At 33.6% G+C, this 21,732-nt stretch overlaps 1 protein-coding gene across 9 annotated transcripts in view; it reads left to right on the top strand.

The window, feature by feature from the left end:
* Window positions 1–21,554, top strand: part of Ih (hyperpolarization activated cyclic nucleotide gated potassium channel Ih) — a 120,871-nt gene extending 99,317 nt beyond the window's left edge. For 5 of the 9 annotated variants that reach the window (XM_087405383.1, XM_087405399.1, XM_087405362.1 and 2 more), the window contains 7 exons: window positions 4,934–5,083; window positions 6,076–6,294; window positions 6,371–6,517; window positions 7,011–7,128; window positions 7,255–7,531; window positions 9,093–9,228; window positions 9,493–21,554. In XM_087405383.1, the coding sequence (XP_087261509.1) occupies window positions 4,934–5,083; window positions 6,076–6,294; window positions 6,371–6,517; window positions 7,011–7,128; window positions 7,255–7,531; window positions 9,093–9,228; window positions 9,493–9,639 (1,194 nt within the window). In that variant the 3' untranslated portion in view covers window positions 9,640–21,554. Of the gene's footprint in view, window positions 1–4,933; window positions 5,084–6,075; window positions 6,295–6,370; window positions 6,518–7,010; window positions 7,129–7,254; window positions 7,544–9,092; window positions 9,229–9,492 lie in introns of all 9 variants that reach the window. The other 4 variants (XM_087405358.1, XM_087405387.1, XM_011070726.2 and 1 more) reach the window with 1 other exon arrangement.
* The last annotated feature ends 178 nt before the right edge of the window (window positions 21,555–21,732 follow it).

Genomic DNA, 21,732 nt, shown 5'->3' with positions numbered 1-21,732 from the left:
TCAAGCTTTCATCTTTACTAGACCTGTGACTGTCTCGTAGAAGAGAAGGTTGATGTTGAGTTACAGTGTATCATTTACTCTGTGTTTCCTTCTTTCTTCTTTCTTTTCTTTTTATTCTTGTTAATTTATGAAATCACGCCACGCACGTACATATACGTCGCATCTCTCGTTAGACATCGACAATATATGTATGCGTGCGCGTGTGTACCGTGTACTCCACGTGTACACGATCTTTTTTAATTGTAGACCAGGTAATGTATTGAGCTATATGTGGTCTAGTCCGTAAGTTTCCTATGTTTTCTTACTTGTTTCCCGTAGGCGCAGAAACAGTTACCATTGATCATCATCCATGGAGTATCATAACACCCGATAGATACTAGCCAGTATCCCTAATATATTTTACCGCATTTAGATAACCAGATCTCCGCCCTTCATCGAAATCCTACGGCGATTGGGCATCGATGCATCTCTCGTCGCCTTTTACATTGTTGCATCTGTTAATGGCCATGTCTACGATAATTGCAAATGCGACTCTTTTATGACTAGGTTTCCGGCGTAATCGCACAAGTGATAAAGCTATGCAAGCCAACTTGATACAATTAACTAAATTTCTTTCACGAACATTATATTATTGATATAAAAAAAAATTCTGATTATTTAATTTAATTTAGGTAGCCTGATTGTTAAAAAAATAACATATTATAAATGTAACTTGAATTACATATTTTTCGTTTATAAGATTCACAAGCATTTATTGCTGCAATTTTATCATGACAAAATAAAGAAAGATTGTATGGAATTTTTCCAAAATGCATGGAACTAAGTTATCTTCAACAAGATAACACATCTGTTTGAGCTTATTATACGTCATTATATCATTACTGTCGGTACTGCAATGGCTCTATCATTTCTGCGGTTTAAGTGCAAGAATAATTACCTAACTGTTATACAGGGGGACAAGTCCCACTGCCGTACGATTTCAAGATCATTATACCGCGATTGCCCAAAACTCGACAAGAACCTCGTAAACAGCTTCAGCTATTCCTCGCTTTACTGTCGCTTAGATTTATTAATAAATTAACCAGCACAAATTTTTCATCTGAGACGAGTCCTGCAAGAATTTTCTTTCCGAGAGTATCAAACTTCCGTAAGTTATAAGAGCACGAAAGTGTATCGAGTATGATAGATATGGTGAGCGATAAAAAGAGAAAGCTTGAAGATTTTAACTACTTGCGGGTGTTTGGGCAAGCGCGTTTAAGTTCGGAAACTTCAGTTTATCGCCGCATAACGGGTTCGGGAGAATTTTCTTCGCACATGCCCCGTCGACGGCGCAATATATATTCTGTATCGGAAATTCATTTGCGCCACCGACGGAGTATCCGAACGGAATTTCTCAAACAGAGATCAAATACGGTGCATGACACAGTCATTATTGCAGCGCGCGTGTCGCGTTTCGTTGCGAGTACCGCACGCATACGAGTGCGGAAGCAGATATATATGTCATCGCCACATATGTACATACATTATGTACATACATGAACATGAGTCGCACTTCATGATACCTTCAATGATCCTTAGATAACTCTATCCTTATCTCTCGATTAATAGGAGGACGCTGAGACTATCCGACTCCATCAACCCTTCGAGTATTATCAATCACTTTTTCAAGGTCCTTATAACAATAAAATCAAATTAACTTCTAAATTTCTGTTTACGTATAAAAATCTCTTATAAAAATTCGTACGTATATAAAATTAAACGATAAAATATATCTGAATTCAGAAATTTGGACTCATTGCCATTAACAAATGAGGATGCTAGAGTGACAAAATTACATCGACATTACAGTCGGATAAAAATCTCCAAATTGTCTGGACAGAATAAAAAATCTTTTTATAGGATTAAAATAGACGCAAAATTAAAAGGTAGTGCAGTGGACGTTAAGTTTTAATTTTTTTCGATTTTAGTATAAAGTTCATTGCACGACCTCCTAATTTTTGCGTTTAGTTAATTCAAAGATTTTTATTAATATCAATAATGTGGTCTCTTCAGCAACCCCAAGACTATATATTGTACATATCTCTGTTAATATTCCATTTCAACGCACAATTACTAGGAAAAGAAGAAACAAGTTACTTAATTGTGCGTATTAATTATTGAGAAGATAATCAAGATGCAGTTCTCCATGTGAAAGATAATCATCAAAATAAGATATGGATCGGAATCTCGAAGGGTTAACTCGGTAAATTAGCCATGTCGGTGCGTTCTCCGCGTGTTCTCCAGCTTTTTATTTTATGGACGGATTCCCATATCGTACTTATTGCGCACGTTGGAGCCGAGCAATTTGTAATTCACGTTTGGAACCAAACGGATTATATCGACGTCATGGTAGAGCGTCGATTGATTCTGACTCTTTTTTTTTTCTTTTTGTGTACGTCATATTATCATGAATATTTGGCGCATAAGCGGTTTGAGAATCTTGGCCCAACCAATTGCAAATGATTGATATTTTTTGTTAGAGCATTCGTAGAATAACCAGTTATTTATCAACGTTTTAGGTTACATTGAATTGTTCTTTTGTGTGCCACGTGATGCGTATTTTCTAATGTAGCATGCTTTTCTTAACGGACGAAAAAAGAAAGAATCTCAAAAGTATGAGAACGACGATGACAACATAGGAAAAGTGTGACATTCTCACTCAATACAGTGTATTGCGAAATTTATGAGTTAAAATACTACAGCAAGATGATTTTTAAGATATAAAAGTTTAAATTATAGATTTAGCCAATTACGGTTAAAAGGCCATGTGTCCGTGAATCGCACATCGACATTGGTAATGATTTCGCACTTCATTCACAGACAAAAGATTATGTGCGTATATAATGTCCGTATAATACCGTTTGTTGCATCTTAAATTACATTAAAAAATTTATTTTATTTCTTTCTTATTACTTACTCATTAATTTTTTTCTCTCAAAAGTATACTGATTACAACTACTCATTATTATTTACGTAATATTAATATTATACTACTTACTATTTATTTACATTTACATACCTCGTTGAATATTGATCCATGATTATGCGAATTTTAAAGTGAAATAATTTCGTTTGTCATTACATTTCAATAATTTTGAACTAACTGATTAAACTTCGCTCGATTATGAATTACAAATTTAAATTTTTCCCGCGTCTCTGGATACATCCAGTTTTTTTCCGACGTTGATATTTCTATAATTTGTTGACTATTATAACAAGTTAAAAAAACATTAAGGCTTACTCTATTTGTGATGCAAAGCGCAAGGTTAGTCATACAAAAACTTTAAAACAGTGAGGGCTTAAAAAAATATCATAGATATTGCATATGCAAGTGGATATTTAATTTTAAAATATCGTAATTTTTTCACTAATGTGCTTGACATAAAAAATAATATATTTTTTCTTCTTATATTTATTATGAAAGTGTTTTTACATACAAATTTTTTGTTATATGAATGAATATATTTAAATTTCATTAATAAAATACTCATTTATATTTCTAGGGATTAAAAATTAAGCCAATACAATAAAAAATTTTAAAAAATGTAAATGATTTTTTTATTAAACAAATATGGAACATTTTGAGTATCACTATATAATTGCTTTTATAGTGAATATCAGTCAAACAATTAATTATTTTAATTGATCGACTTATTACAAAAATAAGAATAATAAATGATGAAAATCAATATGTGCAATATGAAATATCAGAGACAGCTAATAAAGACAAATAAATAATTGATAAATAAATAATTGATAAATAATCGACTATCTAGAATTTAATTGTTTAAATAAAAAAATTGTTTACGCGCACAATAACATTGATATGTTGACGTAAAATAATTTTTAAAAATTTAATGAAATTTTCGGTTAATTAAAGATTAAAGAGAATCAAAGGATACAAAATAAAAAAAGATTAGAATTATTGTAATAAAATAATGGCTCCTATGTATGTCACTTTGCAATTATTTATATCTTATTCATATCTTCTATTGATATGATACACAAATTAATAACGTAGTTAATAGCGATATTTCAATAAATTATCAATTTATATTATTCGTTACATTTTTATTAACAACATCAACTAATTCGTAACAAATATTGATGTTAAACTTTATACACAACATATATGGATGTTATGCACATAATCTTTTGTTTATTGTCTGTATGTGTAACATGCGCAATTAATATTATCGACTACGACGATTAATATTAATGACTCATGAATAGATCGTTTAACTATAATCTATGATTGGCCAGTTTTTAACCTTAATGTCCTAAAAACTACCGCAACTTATTCCTTTGAGAACTTTCTTGCTATAGCATTTTGGTTCGCGAATTTTGAGACACTGGATATATCTGCGCTAAGATCTGAATTTGAACATTGATTCATACTTATCCATTTTGTCTACAGTAAAGATTTTTTAATCAATTATTCCGTTAAGTAGAGAAGAAATTACTTTAAAAATAATTTAAAATTTTGCAAAAAATCTTGAATTTCGATTTTAAACACGGTTTTATCTAAACATTTGCTGTTTTTCTCATAAGCATATGAATGATTAGTTAAAGAATAAAAACAGCTTCATTTTCTACAGAATTAATACCAAAATATTCGTTGAATAATTATCAATAAACGATCGGATCTTAGTGACGGATCTTATCACGTAGTTTACTCATTATTCCTAAATCTGAGCAAAAACAGTAATAGAACCAATTGTATTCGATGAATTATATATTTACCGCGTTTTTGTGCAACACTCGCTTACTTGCTGTACACTACGCAATCGGAGCTTTGGATAAACAAGAGAAGTTTAAAAAAAAAACGTGTGAGAAACATTCCGACACGCCCGATTCGGCACGAGAATAAAACTCTTAACATTGTTGTTGGCAGTTCCTGAATATGGCGTCGGTGTTCATGCGGATTTTTAACCTGATCTGTATGATGCTCCTGATCGGCCATTGGAGTGGCTGCCTGCAATTCCTGGTCCCTATGCTTCAAGGATTTCCCAGTAATTCATGGGTAGCCATTAACGAGTTACAAGTAAGTAATCAACGATATTACACTGAGAAAAAAGATTTTGTTAATTTAACAAACTACCAGTTGCAACAAATGATTTGTAGATACAGTAACAACAAATGTCGGTACTGAAAACGAATACAAGAGTTTTCTGTCATGGAGACTGATACTAGTCTGCTATTCCAATCAATTATTATTAGTAATAGAAGCAATCATGTATCTGCTAGATAGATTTTTATTTGCCAGCCGTACTAATTATTTACAAAAGGTACAAACAACGACAAATCACATTTAACAAATGTGATTTATCTTGTATAAATCATGTATTATTTATTACATTGACAAATAATGAGAAATGATTCGCAATAATATTGATCGATTCGTTTTCCTGTCAAATCATCACATTTGTTATCGCTTTTCTAATAACATTTGTTATCACTGTTCTAATAACAAACTCATTTCTCTCAGTGCATTTCAATATACTGTTTACGATTTTAATAATCATTAAATTAATGTAAATATTCCAGGATTGAAAAATAATCTGTTTAACATCGGTTTCTCTAAATTCACTTTTATTCAATTTACTTTTATTACCTTCTTACGATTCATTTCTTTTCTTTTACAAATTATTTAACGTATCGTTTTTTTAATTGTTTAATGCCGTTTTCTCTAAAGCTCAACATTCATTCAACTTTTTATTTGCATTATCTTCATTATCTTCAATTAATTTCTTCGTTACCTTCAATTAATTTCTCTTCTTTTACAAATTACTTAATATACAATTTTTTTAATTATTTATAAACAAGTGTGTTTTTTTTTCAATATACAAAAATAAGTAATAAAACTGTGCGCGACTAACACGTAAAAATTATTTGGCGGTTTAGCAATCATGAAGTGACTTTTCAAGGAGCAAGAAATCGGGCGAAGCTCCGCGCAAACGCTGTGCACTTTGTGCCAAAATTAGCGATCGATTTGCAAAATGTATTTCCGTGTTACAACCTGACGCCTACTTGCAGGACTCATTTTGGCTGGAACAATACTCGTGGGCCCTCTTCAAAGCCATGTCGCACATGCTGTGTATCGGGTACGGTAGGTTTCCGCCACAGTCCTTGACCGATATGTGGCTCACCATGCTCAGCATGATCAGCGGTGCGACGTGTTACGCTCTTTTCCTCGGACACGCGACGAATCTCATTCAATCTCTCGATTCCTCGAGAAGACAATACCGCGAGAAGGTAGATAACACATCTATAATAACGCCAACTCGCTTGGAGTTTGTCGGAATTTAATTCCCGTCTGACTTGTTCGTAGGTGAAACAAGTAGAGGAATACATGGCCTATCGAAAACTACCGAGAGAAATGAGGCAGAGGATCACGGAGTACTTCGAACATCGATATCAAGGAAAGTTCTTCGATGAGGAACTGATCCTTGGGGAGCTGTCGGAAAAGTTGAGAGAAGTACGATAGGATTCATATAAAACACTTTATTTGAGATTAAAAATGATATATGTATAATATTTTGATAATTGTGAAATTGAAAATCCAAGAAATCTCATCCTTTCTAATTAATGATATTAAACTATTCGCGTTACTTGCACTTTTTGCATTCAGAATCTTCGCTTTTTCTCTTTTCAACGCATGAATATATATTTATTTTATTTTATAGACAAATTTTTTTGAGAATTCACGCAATAAATTTATTATGAATAAATCTATTAATATTCAACATAGTATCGGTCTCTAGAAAAAAACCTATTTTGAGAAAATATTATATCGAGAGAGAAAATATTCAGGGAAAGCGGATAGAAAATATAAGAAATCTTTTATTCCTTCCAATTGATGATATTAATATTCAACATAGTATCGATTTTTTAGAAGGCATCGAAAAGATATACCATATTTAGATTAAAGAAAATGCAGATATGTCTACTAAAATCGTGCCTCATTTCAGGATGTGATAAACTACAACTGCAGATCGCTGGTGGCGTCCGTGCCCTTTTTCGCCAACGCCGATTCGAATTTCGTCTCGGATGTCGTGACGAAACTCAGATACGAAGTCTTCCAGCCAGGTATCAAGTGTCATAAATGCGTTTCCTACTCGCTAAATAAAACGTCTGGGCGTAACACGAGGAGGAATCTTTTCGTGCGTCGCTCAGGAATCGTGCGTGATATTCAAGCGTGTAATATACTTGCAGGTGATATCATCATTAAGGAGGGTACAATCGGTTCGAAAATGTACTTCATACAAGAAGGCATAGTCGATATCGTGATGGCAAACGGCGAAGTAGCGACCTCGTTATCGGACGGGTCTTACTTCGGCGAAATCTGTCTGTTGACAAACGCGAGAAGGGTGGCGTCGGTCCGAGCGGAGACCTACTGCAATCTCTTCAGCCTCTCGGTGGACCATTTCAACGCCGTATTGGACCAGTATCCCCTAATGCGCAGAACGATGGAGAGTGTTGCCGCCGAGAGGTATAAGCTTTGGTTAGGTTTGTTCTATCGAGTTGGTGTGCTAATAGATGTCAATCATCACTCCCACTCCCATCTACTTTATTTGAGCATTTCGTACTGTCCGACAAAACGGAGATCAGTCATTTGCTGCCTGTGGAAATCATGTCGCTCTCGCCTTAACATACTGATTTTCGTATGTGTTTGTTAGAACTCGACGCTTGTTTTACACACACATACACACACATACGTCAATGAAATATTATTATTTATCGAAGGAAAAATTTAAAGCGACGTATTGTCGCTCATTGACTTTTTTATGAATTTTAAGCGAGATAGTTGGGGAGTTGGGAAGAATTTGAGACAAATTTATGATAAAAGCGCACTAACTTATGACGCTGCGTTCTGTAAAGCGCATGATGTGCATAATGTATCATTTTATTCTTGTTGTTTATCAAATGTTAAACAAGGATAAAATTACACATCATGCACATCATGCGTTTTACGGAATTCAGCTGATACTTATAATGAGTTGAGAGGGTTAAATCCGTTCGAAATATCTTTAATACGACGATATTTCGAATGACCGGAATTTATTTTATATTCACATGCATGAAAGGGAAAATTTCCGATGCATATAGTGCAAATTTTATGAAATCGGATATTATCTGAGTAAATAAATAACAATTGTAGTTCAACATCGTGACAAAAGTTTTACACTCTCGACACATTCATTACATGATAATGTTCTATTTATAATTTGGCATAACATATTTTACAAATTATTTGAAATATCATTTTTGTCACACGTCCACATACAAACCAATTTTATACAGACTTGATTATACAAAGAATTGTATTATAAATTTATAAATTATTTAAGTGTTACGAGATTTCCGTTAAAATACAAGCTATAAATTGTTGTTAAAAATATTTTCATTCGCAATCGTATTTTCATAGTTTGTAAATATTTTATTAATAATTAAAAATAAAAATAAAATAGCTATAAAAACTTCTTAAATAAAAATTGATTATCGAGATTACTATTTTATTTTTATCCAACAAATAAAAGTCTAAAGCCTGTAATCGAAACTGGATCTTAAACGCTTAAATAATTTTCATGTAAATTTATATACCACATATATTATTTAAAACAATTAATTCGGCGCGCAATTCAAAAGATCACTTATGGTATATAAATTCACATGAAAATTATTTAAGCATCTAAGATCCAGCTTCGATCGTTACAGGCTTTATATTTTTATTTCTTATGTATTCACATATACGGTCTTAATAGATCGTTTATTTTATTATTTGTTTCATATATTCGCATATTATTCAAAATTCCGTGATCAGTGTGACAAAAATAAGTGATTTTTTAGTTTACTTCATTCGACTACCTTTAGCAGTGCAAGTAGTATCGAAACAAATAATAATGGCTGTTGAGTACAGATAAGCGGCGGGTTATAAAGTGCCACGAAAGGGATGAATCACTGTGCTGCTAAGCGGTTTAGAATTTGGTGTGAATAGTAGTCGGTTATGTCCCGTGCGACATTCCCTACGCTTAATCATACTCTCCTTGTAGGTTAAACAAAATTGGGAAGAATCCTAACTTGGTGGCTCATCGCGAGGAAGATCTTGGCAGCGAATCAAAAACGATAAACGCCGTAGTAAATGCGCTCGCGGAGCAGGCCGCGCATGCCAGCGCCAGTGAAGAATCAGTAAGTACACGAATAAATGACATTTACATTCGTAAAATTTATAATTAAGCTATAAATACATGCCTTTTTTTATAGCATTTCTTCTCTCAACCAAAAGAAGAAATACATTATCATTCTCGACATATTTTTAATCCTTAATCTTACCGATTTCAACTTATTCTTAATCCGAACGAATAGTATAAATAAAATAATATTCTGCAATTTCTCTTTATAGAAATAAATAGATACATATGCGTATCATCTTAATAAAATTTGTCATTTCAGGTACATAGCATGGAGCTCAGAACGCTGCCGGCTTGCCTCTTGCCCAGACCAAAGTCTGAGAACAATTTCGCGAGCCAAGAACTTACGAGGGAAGGACGGAGGATCTTTCACAAGAGCGACACTTTCCACAAAGATTCGTATCAATGACGACACTCGTTTTACTAGCATATGCAGAGATACTAACGGCTCCATGTTAGAAGAATGATAGAACTTATCTCATCGATAGGATAACTGTGGTGGTTTTGTGCCCGGTGCTAGGGCGATCCTATAGCAGCGGTCTATACATAGATATCGGCCATGCCAGTAGTCCTTTAGCAATCGATTTATAGCGCCTTCTTATATTAATCTGACGGCATTTTCGTCCAGGACCGCAAAACCACCGAAATCGAATCCTATGCTCCAATCATGATACAGATTTCCGCGAACAAATAAAATACAATAATTATGAAACTACTATAACTTAATAAAACATATATCGCAAAATAATTCCGTGATGGAAAGGAAAGGTTTGAAGAATAAAGGAAAAACTTTTACATTTTAGGCCCCTTTATCTTTCAAACTTGATTCGATTCCTTTTAGAAAATGATGACGAAGCAACTCCAAATAATCGCGAAATTTTAATCTTTTACGAGCACAAGGAAGAAAAAAGAAAAAATATCTGTATCTCGGTTGGAGAACATGGAGCCACGTTTTACGCCGTGTCTCTTCATTGAAAACAATCGCCGCGTCGCATCAGATGCAATATTAAAGATGGATGGACGCAGCGAAGAATGAAGATCTCAAAGACGACGAAGAGCAGGCCTAGAAGTTTATAGAGAATATGTAGCCCACATCGTGGGGAAAAAAATTAGGTATAATCCTAAGTAACAGTGTAACGAGCGTAATTCTCTGTGATTTTGCAAGTTGACGTTTCGCACTTTAGGAAAGAAGAAAAAAATCAATATAATCTACGTGAAGAATTAGATTGCTCTTTTTTTTAAAGCAACAACTAACATAGAGAAATCGTCGTAAGACCAGAGTACTCCGATTAAGTTGACGCGATTTATCCTTAGCTTCGTACTGCATTAGAGCCGCGTAAATAAGTAAAAAACGTAATACTCCGTGCGGGGAAAGAAATACAGAACTAAGAACAAAGGGGAAAAGGTTCACGTAAGATGGGTTAAAAATATCTTATCAGTGAAGGCTCTTTTTCTGATTTCAGACGCGAAATAAGTTTGCGTTCTATGACTCCGCTTATTTGATAGATCCTCCTTTATTTTGCTACGTTTCAGTTCATTTTATATTATAATGACACTAAAGCCGCGAGTGATTACATGTTGCGACTCAATGTCGGATAGACCGTCCTGGTACAGAAATATGATCGGTAAGAAGGAAATTACGGTCGCGCGTTTAAGAATCCGCGGACGAATCCAGAAAAAGAGAGAGTTTGAAATGCGATTATAAGAATTAACCGGTTCTACAAATCCTACCGAGGGCCTGAAGGCTGTGTTTACTTGTTGAGAGTCCTTCGGGCCGCTGTGGTTACATGTCAATGAATGAATTATAAGCGTAATGCAAGCAAAGTATCTTTTTATGAAATGAAAACAAGAAAATACGCGATGTACTATAAAAAAGCTATAAATACTATGTAATAAATTATTATTATTGTTACGATTATTACTTGCAATGATTACTACACCACTACCGCATAATTAGGCGACTAAATAAATTACCAAAAAAATGATACAGTTATACACATATATGAAGTATTATGCATAGTGGTTAAATATCGTGTTGCAAGATAACCCTATAATGTTCAGCTCTACGTGCGAAATGGTTTGACACCAACTAAACCGATACTTACAAGCAGTTTATACATCATAATCCCCCCGGAGCTTGATCTATTGTATTCCGTTTTAAATAACGTTTTATAAATACCAATATCTTCGAGGCCAATTGAACCATACCGATCGATCTCGCTTTGCGTATATTTTATAGACGCTAACCGAAATCAAACAGAATATTTCATTTCAAATACCTCCTAGCATTCGGCTAAAGAAGTTTTTAAAAGATAATTATAGTACTATTTAGTTTACACAACTATAAATCCTAATCCGTGCTCCTTACTTCTTAATCCCAAAGAGCACAAGTATATTTGTAGCATCATGTTACAACATAAGCAGTTCCTGAATTTCTATAAAATTACAACAAGGCAAACATATTTTTATCAAATTCATTAAAAAGAAAATTATTTTTTTTGCACTTTATAAAATTAATGAAGTTAACACATTTCTTTTAAATAGAGTATGTTAAATCGCGGCTGTGCTCTTTAGGATTAAAGGGAGGTCCTTTCGACATTAGTAAGCATGCGATCGAACGCAGTTATTCGCTTTTATTTTCTCTCAAATTCGAGATTGCGGTGCTCTCTTCTGCGTGAGAAATAAATCGATCATCCTCTATTAAAAATAACGCCCGAATGTTATTTTTACTTATACTATGATGACGAGACTCCATTATAGCGGGCGCACGATTGAAAAGGAGTGAGCCAATCGTTTTTTCTAGTTGACGCGTATACACGTTATCGCGAATACATCAATGTACATATATCTTCACATAATAAGAGTTTAGACGCGCGTTTCATACATATATATATATATGTAAACATGAACACTTACACACGCGTGCGAGAGGGAGAGAGAGAACGAGAGAGAGAAAATGAAAAAGAAAAAAGTACCTATTTTTCATGTAAGAGAGACATAGTTTTTTGTCATTATTTACACATCTTCAACACACGTCTCATACTCAATATATATAAATATAAATATAAATACTATATAATAGCCACGAGAGTGTAAGGAGAGAGAATGCGTACGAGAGGTCAAAACATTCCAATGGTAGAGTAGTCATAGACCGCATGTCGACGTTTTTATAGTTTAATCTGTAACGAACGGTCTAGGATTAATCTGCCGGTTCGGGCCTAAGAGAGTACGCATTAATATAAATATTATAAATAAATATATATATATAACATTGTTACTGTGCTCCGAGACGAGTGCGAGGGAAAGAACAAAGTGATTGTATACAAAAGAAACAGAGGAAGCTGTACTCTTACTACCACTGCTAACTGATAGACACTATTTAGCCACTGTCTACTTATGTCGATAAAACGATAAAAAAAGAAAAAGAAACTGCAGCAAGGAAGTGCTGTATTAGTACTCTACTCGCATACATATACGAAATATTACATGTACATAATACCGTACGTAATATGTACGTAAGGAGATACACATCTCTATAGCGCACTATAAAAAAGAAAACGGGGGAGAATAATTCTTTAGGATTAAACAGAGAAATCGTGTGACTATTTGAGGCGTGTGAACCTTACTCCATAAACAGACAAGAGTGAGACACTTATTAAATAAAAATAAAAAAGAGGTGAATAGTTTTTGTATTGAGAGTCACGTTGCGCGTGAACAGCGGAATATATATTGGATCAGACCAGGGGGGGGAGGGAGGGCAAGAGGGAGGAGAAATAGATCCGGAAATCGGAAATGGACGCATATAGTGTCTGTACCGGCAATGAATTGAGTAGGAAGCTCGAAATTAAAAAAAAAAAGACGAGAAACGGGTCTGCATTCGTTGCAAGAAATTAACCGGATAGCGTGCACTGAATTACAAGAGCATTAGATACAATTGTCGTCCGAGGCTGATTAAAGTGCGTCAATTTAGTCGCGATCTATATAGAGCATGCAGAATGGGATGCTGCGAAGAAAAGGACGAAATCGTAAACGGGTGTTTCAAATCTCACATATCAATCGTTCTGTTGAAAGATGTCGCGAAAGTATTCGCTGGATGCGAGAATTGTTTTTACAGTGCGCTCAGCAAAAATGCTTTATTGGTATAGCGATTTATTGTTCTCCTTTTTTTTTTTTAGAATTCAATCTCGCAGTTCACTTAAAGCAGATTTAAGACTTAGACAAAATTTCCACATATTGTACATCTCTCGAGTATTCATCGGTAATCTCATTCGTTAAATATCATGCTAAATGAGAACGACGGTTTAAAATTATCTTCCCTTCGAAGTAGACTTACTATTTCCGTTTCCGGTTTCAAGGATCAAAAGCTATAAGAACGATCGACAAAGAAACATGCGACTGTCCAAAGCTAAATAAAATGCTATTAGATGATCCGCTGTTAAGTGTTTCTCAATAGTTTTCGCACGGTGACACGGTACTCCCAGAACAATTACGGTTTGCAATAAAAACATATTTTATTCTTATTCCATTATGTGTTGCACACTATTAAACACATCTACAATGTATAAAATTATTCCGATTGACCGTTTAAAATTATTTTAACTATTGACAAATGCGAACGTATCATTTGAAGATCCGCTACCATTGTCTGTTTTTCTAGAACTGTTCGAAAATCAAATGTGATTGAAACAACGAAATATGCACACATCAGAGCTCATACGCGCGTGCGGTAATTCTTGTATAATATTAAATAGAAGTGTGTAATCACGTAGATCTTAACAGTTTCTTAAATGCAATGGTGCTAGAACATGCTACAGTTTTTTTTTTGTTTTTTTTTTAAGCCATAAAACTCCACGATCGAAGGAGCAGCAGGTAATCTCTCGTCAGAAGTCGCATTAAACGACTATCTCATCGAATTTATATCATATCTGTTTCGATAATATCTGCTGCTAATTAAAATTTCATATTAAGAATTTTCAATTTTCGTGCTTTTTCTCTCAAAATATCGTGACACCGTGTGAAAGCTAGGGCAGCTAGCTGGGAAACCTGCGTGTAGTACGCCTTGTAAAAAAAAAAAAAATAAAATGAAGAAAACATTACCCTAGCGTCAATTTTCTACGAAAGAGTTTTCTACAGGGTTCACACCATGAGCGGGAATTCGATGTCGTGCTTATGGTATGAATATGTATGTACGCTGTTGCGGCGCTGATATGAATCTACCGTTTTTTCTATTACATGTTATTGCGTTTGTAATTACGATCGTTTTTTCGAGCGTGCAAAGGAAAGCAGACGGAGAGCATTATCAGTTATAATGAAAGTGCTTGATTGAACGAAGCGATTAGATGAATGAAAGGATAGAGATACTTCAATGAAATGTGCTTCGATTTTTCTACGCGACTTCGCTTCCGTTTCTTTAGCGATCTAAAGATTTACTTTTCGAAAATTTAGCTGCAGAAATGATACAAAAATTTGGATGAAATACATGGCAGAGTAAGAATGCTGCGATTCTTTATAAGTACAGTGTCGGCATCTTTCGCGATACTAATGGTATAGCTTATAAAACCTATCTTTGATTATATATTTGAGGATATTAATATTAAAAGAATCCAATATAATTAGACTCTTTCGTTGAGAATACGTGCAGGATAAATAAATTTATGACAGTTTTATCCAAATTTATACGTAGAAATTTATATTCAAATTTCAATAATTCTAAGTGCAAGAGCGAGCTAATTACTTTCATTAATGCTATGCCATTACTCGCAAAAAATCTGACATGTGTCATAAGAATACAAAATAATAATAATAAATGAATATGCCGACTACGCCGTTCTACGATGCTGTGCGTATTTCATTAAGGTCAGCTCATGCTGTGAGTAAGCAATAATTAATAGCAAGCATTTAATTAATTCGAACGAGAAAATCAATCAGACCTTCAGCTAATAACGCTTGGTATGTACGAATATCTCAAGCTATCGTACGACATCTCGGAGATGCAGTTGCACCTCGTTAGGCGTCACTCTTTATACCGAGTGGAAGTTAGTAGTACGTACGCGTTCTGGCCGAAGGAACACACACTCGTGCTTTTCGAGATCTAACTTCTTCTCGTTTTGCGATTTACGTAGCAATTTGCAATTCGATATATTTTACTAACGGGATAATTAGGCGTACAAATCTAGATGGAGGAACTGCATGCGATTAGGGAAAAATTAGCGCGGGCCGCGAATGTGCAAGCCGCATACCTATATATATATATGAATATAAATATATATAAATTCGAATCAAGGTCACACTTCTTTTCTAATGGGGCCGTTGTTTCTTTTTAAAAAAAAAAACCGATTCGATTCCTAGCCTGGCTATATTATATATATTTAGGGAATTAACCGGCCGACTATACTTTTATAAAGTGTACGAGAAGTATTTCACGAGCGTATTTAGACACGGCACCTTTAAAATATACTTGCCATAACGAATGCCTTAGCAAAATGTTACTGTATAATTGAGATACCGTGGCGGAGAAGGTATAATATAATAAGTAAACATGTCATACGCATGACACACGATACACACAGACACAAACATACATATATACGGTGTACACAAAGTCATATACACACACAATAGGCAAATGAGTCAAAAGCCAATGCACATCAAAGAAAAACATAAGTAGAAAAGAGTACCTATATTCATCGTGTGCACGCATAAGATATACCGTGATCGCGATCGATCGCGATAGATATTATCCGTGTAATCACGTTAACAAAAATAACCGATGGAAGTTAAACAATCACTCTAAAACAGTGTATGTGAGACTTCTCAGAAGCGCGTGAAAATGTAAGTAAGGGATGAAGGTGTAAAGTGAGAGTATATATAATTAAATGTATTATATTAAGATTGAATTACTTCTAGTGAGTGAAAGAGCGATCATTAATCATGTACATACCATGGATAGCAATACTCAACTTCGCCCGTCCATTTAATTTCTACGTCATACATTTCGCGTATAGGAAAACAAAATTTTATTTATCTGTTTTTAAACTCCATAACTCATCTTGTAGAGAGAGTCAACATGAACTATTGGGATACCATGAACTATTTCTTTTTCTAATATTTTAGTTTTAAACGTCGCGCCTTGATACATGTGCCATGTGGAGAAAAAAAGAAATCGCGGGTACGAAAGAAAACAGGACGGAAATTTTTAATGTAAAAGAGAATTTAAAGAAATCTAATTAATTTTGCACGCGAAAATAGCGAAATAATAATTTTGAAAAATCATGAAAAGATTACAAACGATTATTAATTATTTTAATTGCAACCCAAAGTGATTTTTCGTAATTTTCAATTAATTCAATCAAAGTAATCCGTATTCAAAATATTCAAACAAAATTGCGCGCGTATTTTAAATTATATTCTTATCTAGCGGCATTATATTTGATACGAATATATAAATACACGCGATAATTTCTCTCGTTTAGTTCAGTTATCAATATCGCGATCGCAATTACACAAATTTTTTCAGGCATGCGATATTCAGCAGATATTAAGCCAATCAATTAAAGTGACTTTCCAAATATTCAAATAAAAAATTCAAATTCTGACAACACAATCTTCGTATTCTTCGGTATTATCGATTTATTTCGGTATTACTCTCATCGTTGAAAGAGAGAAACTCGGCCATTTATAAATCAAATTATAAATAATAACATACTATTTAAGATATCATACATTCTGTAGCAATATATTTTATAACACTTATTCAAAAGCGTTCTTGCTTTTTATCCGAAAAAAGAACGTCTTTTTTTAGTGCATATCGTCACATCTATCGTCTGTGTCCTGCCTACCGACGAAATTATACGTGCATCCGCATACATAATCGTTCGAATAGCGACAAAGCATGACGAGCGCGAATGTATAAACACATGCAGCATACAAACAAACACATATACACACGTACATGCATACTCCGAGATTTCATACAGTATCACACTAGCGACTAACTAGTTGAAAAACTAAACTATGTATAAGAAAATGAGAGTAAAAAAATATCAAGTATCAAAGGTCAATGGCAAATAGTTGAAAGACTTTAGCTTCGTGGCGAGGAAAACAATTATTTTCTATGCTATTATTTAATCACTGATAATGTAATCTATGTTAAATATGTCCGCGCGTACGTATACACTATAATACGTCCACATGTGCTTATAACAAAACTTTATAAAACTACTATAAATAGCAACTATGTAAAACACACGACTGCGACGACTGTATTTCTTATCTGACTATTAGAGTTGTATCGAAGTATTTCTCGCTGGAGATTATTTTCCGATTGCCGCTATCAAATATCGCATAAAACGAACGTGTTACCGATGTATACGGACGCGCGGACAGACGTGTACATATATATAGAATGAATTGCAAATAAAATATTACAAAGCGACACGCGTTCTACCAGTGAAGTCAATCGCGATAAATCGTATAAGTAGCGGAGAGAACAATTTCAAAGTGAAACAAGTATTAAGGTTAATCACGTAGTGGAGAAAAAGTAACGACGTCTCTATGCTGAAGTCGGCGAAAATAAGGCAAACGTTTGTATATTTCGTCAATAGATTTCCACACGCATTACGACGCGACTAACGTAAATGTCTGCAAATACATTTACTCTAATTTTTCTCGGTTGCAATGAGTTACTGGCGAGTGTCATAATTAGGATTTCAATCAGCGTGAAATATATTCGTTGTTGCAGCGTTAGTCTGCCAAATCGGCATTGCGATAAATATTTTGCAAAGAGTTTATGTTACTGCATAATAGGAAGTAAATGCGAAAGAAATGCATCAAATGAAATGTAATTAAAAAGATCTAACAGTCTCCTTGCGTACCGCAAAATGTGACGCTCGTATTTGTAAAAATTTAAAGAATAGAGTTTCTGGAATTGTTCTTATTTCTAGACGGCACTTGTATGCTGATAAAAAATGTTAACTTTACTTTCGTAATAATCATTAATGAACAGATATTAATATAATTTAGTGCCTTCGCTGCTATTTATTCTAAGAATAAATACTTTGGTGCAATTATAGTATTGCCTGTTCAAAAAACTGATTTCTCCTCCATCCTATGACTCATGTAAATGTGACTGTATTATACTGTATTACAATTTTGTGCGTAGTCTTTTCTACAAGAAATAGTGAAAATATAGAAGAATCTTTATTTTCTGTAGTAGAACAGAAGCGCGCGAGATAAATAATATATGACTAATACATGAAAGATTAATGTAAAATTGTCATCAATTACTTCTTCTAATTTTATTCAATAACGCAATTAAAAAAAAATTTGGAATTTGAATATTAATAAATGCTCTAAAATCTAAATGTATATACTTGGATTTAACATGCACTATAAAACAAATAATTACAAATATTTTAATTTTTTAAATTGCATTTTATTTTCACACATTTGTTTTCTTATTCATTAAAATACAAATTATGTATAATCATGTGTCTCGATTTTGAATTATAAAAAAGTGTTTTTAAAGTACAAAGAAGATGCATCTAAGTATTTTCATTAAAAAATTTGGTGACAAGTATGCAGCATTATCATATGAAATTAATTTAGAATATCTCCGCGCACATGTCATTTCTTCATATTTATTATCAAATTCGTCGAAAAAGAGGTAGTTATGTCAAAGCTCGCAATCAATATATACATATAATATGATACTTGTTATAACAGCGATTATAATCACAAAGATGTCGATATTGATTGCATTGCGGAACATCATGAAAAATATGATAATGTCGGTTCCAGAATCTTTTTCACTTTAAGCTTAGTTGTATGTACGAAATTGTGCATATAATTACAGTACTACTGTTATTACATTTCAAAGCATACTATATACATCAATTTTAATTTGATTTTCTTGCTTAAGTAAAAGAAGAGGCAGATATATCGACTTCCTTCTTCATTGAAGACATTATATTTACGTTATGTTATATCAAGAATTCTTTTAGAGAATTATTTAAATCTGAATTTAATTACATTGCTCTCAAAATAGCAGAATTTTCTTGGCGAACTGATAGTAAATTAAATTACGATCGCTTTTCTGCGCGTTGAAATGTTTCATTAATACATTCAAGTTTGTCTTTTTTCGGATTTCAACAGCATCGTTTGCTGAGGACCATGCATTCACATATTAAAAACCTGATAAATTTTATCAAAATCGAGTTAAAAATAATAAAATGTAATATCATATAAAAGATTAGAATCATATTAGAAAATATTAGCCTTTTAAGATCTTTGCTATCTTTGAGATAGTTCTATGTAAAATGTATTATGTTGAAATGTCTTTTATGAATTTATTTAATTTTATTCATCTTGAATATTTCTACTCTATATAAAATTTACTTGATAAATCAGTTCTTTATGTGATAGCAAACAATAAATCAAGTTAGATAAAAATTATGTCTTATCCAATCGAATTCATGGTCTTTAGATTACGAAGCTCAAGCAGTCTTATAGTCCTATCAAAAATGAGCCGAAGTCGCTCCAGATAAAAACGCGACTCAGCGATCGGTTAAATGTTCGCGACCTTTATAAAACCGAGATTGCTATGCGTACGATTTAAAGCTTCGGAAACGAGTGTCGAATACTGCGTGTATTAGTGAGTTATGCGATATTCAAATGAGGACAACTGACGGTAACGGCGACGACGACGACGACGACGACGGCAACGATGACAAGAATGAAAACGTCAAAACTAGTTTATTGTAAATTACGCTCACGAGAAACGAGAACGAATGGGAATTGAGTACCTATGTACATTGAATATACATATGGGTATATATCCGCGTGTACAGTTGAAGCCCAATGTAGTATGTAAATAAGCCAAGCGGACAATACATGAAAAAGAGAAAGAAAGCGAGAGCGAGCGAGCGAGCGAGAGAGAGAAAGAGAGAGAGAGAGAGAGTGTATATGTGTGATGAAAAATATAAGAGAGACCGAGTGATATCATGCATTGCAATAAACGTAAACGCCGGCGGAATTCGCAAGGGAGAAAGCTTTCAATGCCAGGCACACAAGATTAATTAACTCGCTGTTAACAAGTGTCGTGACGAATGATCGTTGATTGATGATGTAGAGTAATAATGCCAACCTCTCATCTCGGGCGAGACTTTTCTCCACGTGCGAACGAGCCGGTCCTGTTGATGATGGATTGAAAACAAAAGAAGTAACATAATAAAAAAAAAATTTTATTACAGTCACTTGAAGAAAGAATTGAATGATCGTATATGTACAAAAAGTAAACGACCAGCTACTAATCGACCGATAGGCTTTAAAGCAATCTCGATTAATTAATGCAAGTATACAAGGTGTTTCGAAATTTATGAATCAAAATACCATAATCGAAAAATTTTTTTCATTGACAAAAATTTCATTGATGCAAAAATGTTATTCGCCATGATATTCGCCTTATAGCGCTAATCCTTAAACTAATTAATATACATAAATCGTAACATAAGATACAAAATAACAAAGCCGTGGTTATTTACGTCTCAAAAACTTGAAATGAAAACTATTGCTCAAAAATTACTGCTTGGAATGAAAAATGGCAAATAAGTTTTTAACTTTTTTTTCGAGAACTCTCTTAATATGTATTTTAATTCGCCAATTTCGAAATATCCTGTATATCAATGTCGCGTCAGATCGATGAAATTGGCGTCAACTACTCCGCTAAAATATCGTATCGACACATCTCAAAAATAATTTAAAAAAAGGAAGATTTAAATTCCTACCGATGGACGCACACTCCACAATATTTCATTATGGGCTCAACCTACGAAATATGAAGCGCGATAGCCGATATTTTAAAAGAATTTTCACGTCTTGCCGCTGCTGTGCTCTTTTACATTCAGTCTTAATCAATCAACAGCGAAGGAGTTTATCGATTTTATAATGTAGGTACCTTAAATACGTAGGAGTTATATATACTATTGCGACACGTAATCAGTCGAGATATATATAGGACGCGGCCGAGACATAGCGGGCATATACAACAAAGTGATAGGTACCTGTAATGAAACGACTGTATACATATGTATCGAAGAGAGAATTATATCGTATGTAATCGTTGATGACGTTAAATGCACACTGGTCGTAGTGATGATATTTTTTATCGAAAAGTGCTCAGCGAAGTCTACTGATCCATATTGACTCACTCACTGACTCGCTCACTCACTCTGTCACTCCGATCACTCACTATCCACTCTCACTACAGTATATATGTTACGAATATGTGCTTTATATAGTTTAACAAAATAAATTATTTCAAAAATTTATAGCGTCTAACACCTCCCATTTCCAGTGTGAATGTTTTTCTGTTTGTGTCTACATGCACATTCTTTTCTTTCTTCGAAAAAGCTATTATTATTATTATTATTATTATTATTATTATTATTATTATTATTATTATTATTATTATCATCATCATCATTATTATTATTATTATTATTAT

Source organism: Acromyrmex echinatior, chromosome 1 (genome assembly GCF_024713525.1).
Source record: "Acromyrmex echinatior isolate Ae372 chromosome 1, ASM2471352v2, whole genome shotgun sequence".
Lineage (NCBI taxonomy): Eukaryota > Metazoa > Arthropoda > Insecta > Hymenoptera > Formicidae > Acromyrmex > Acromyrmex echinatior.
This window is presented reverse-complemented; position numbering and strand designations above follow the sequence as displayed.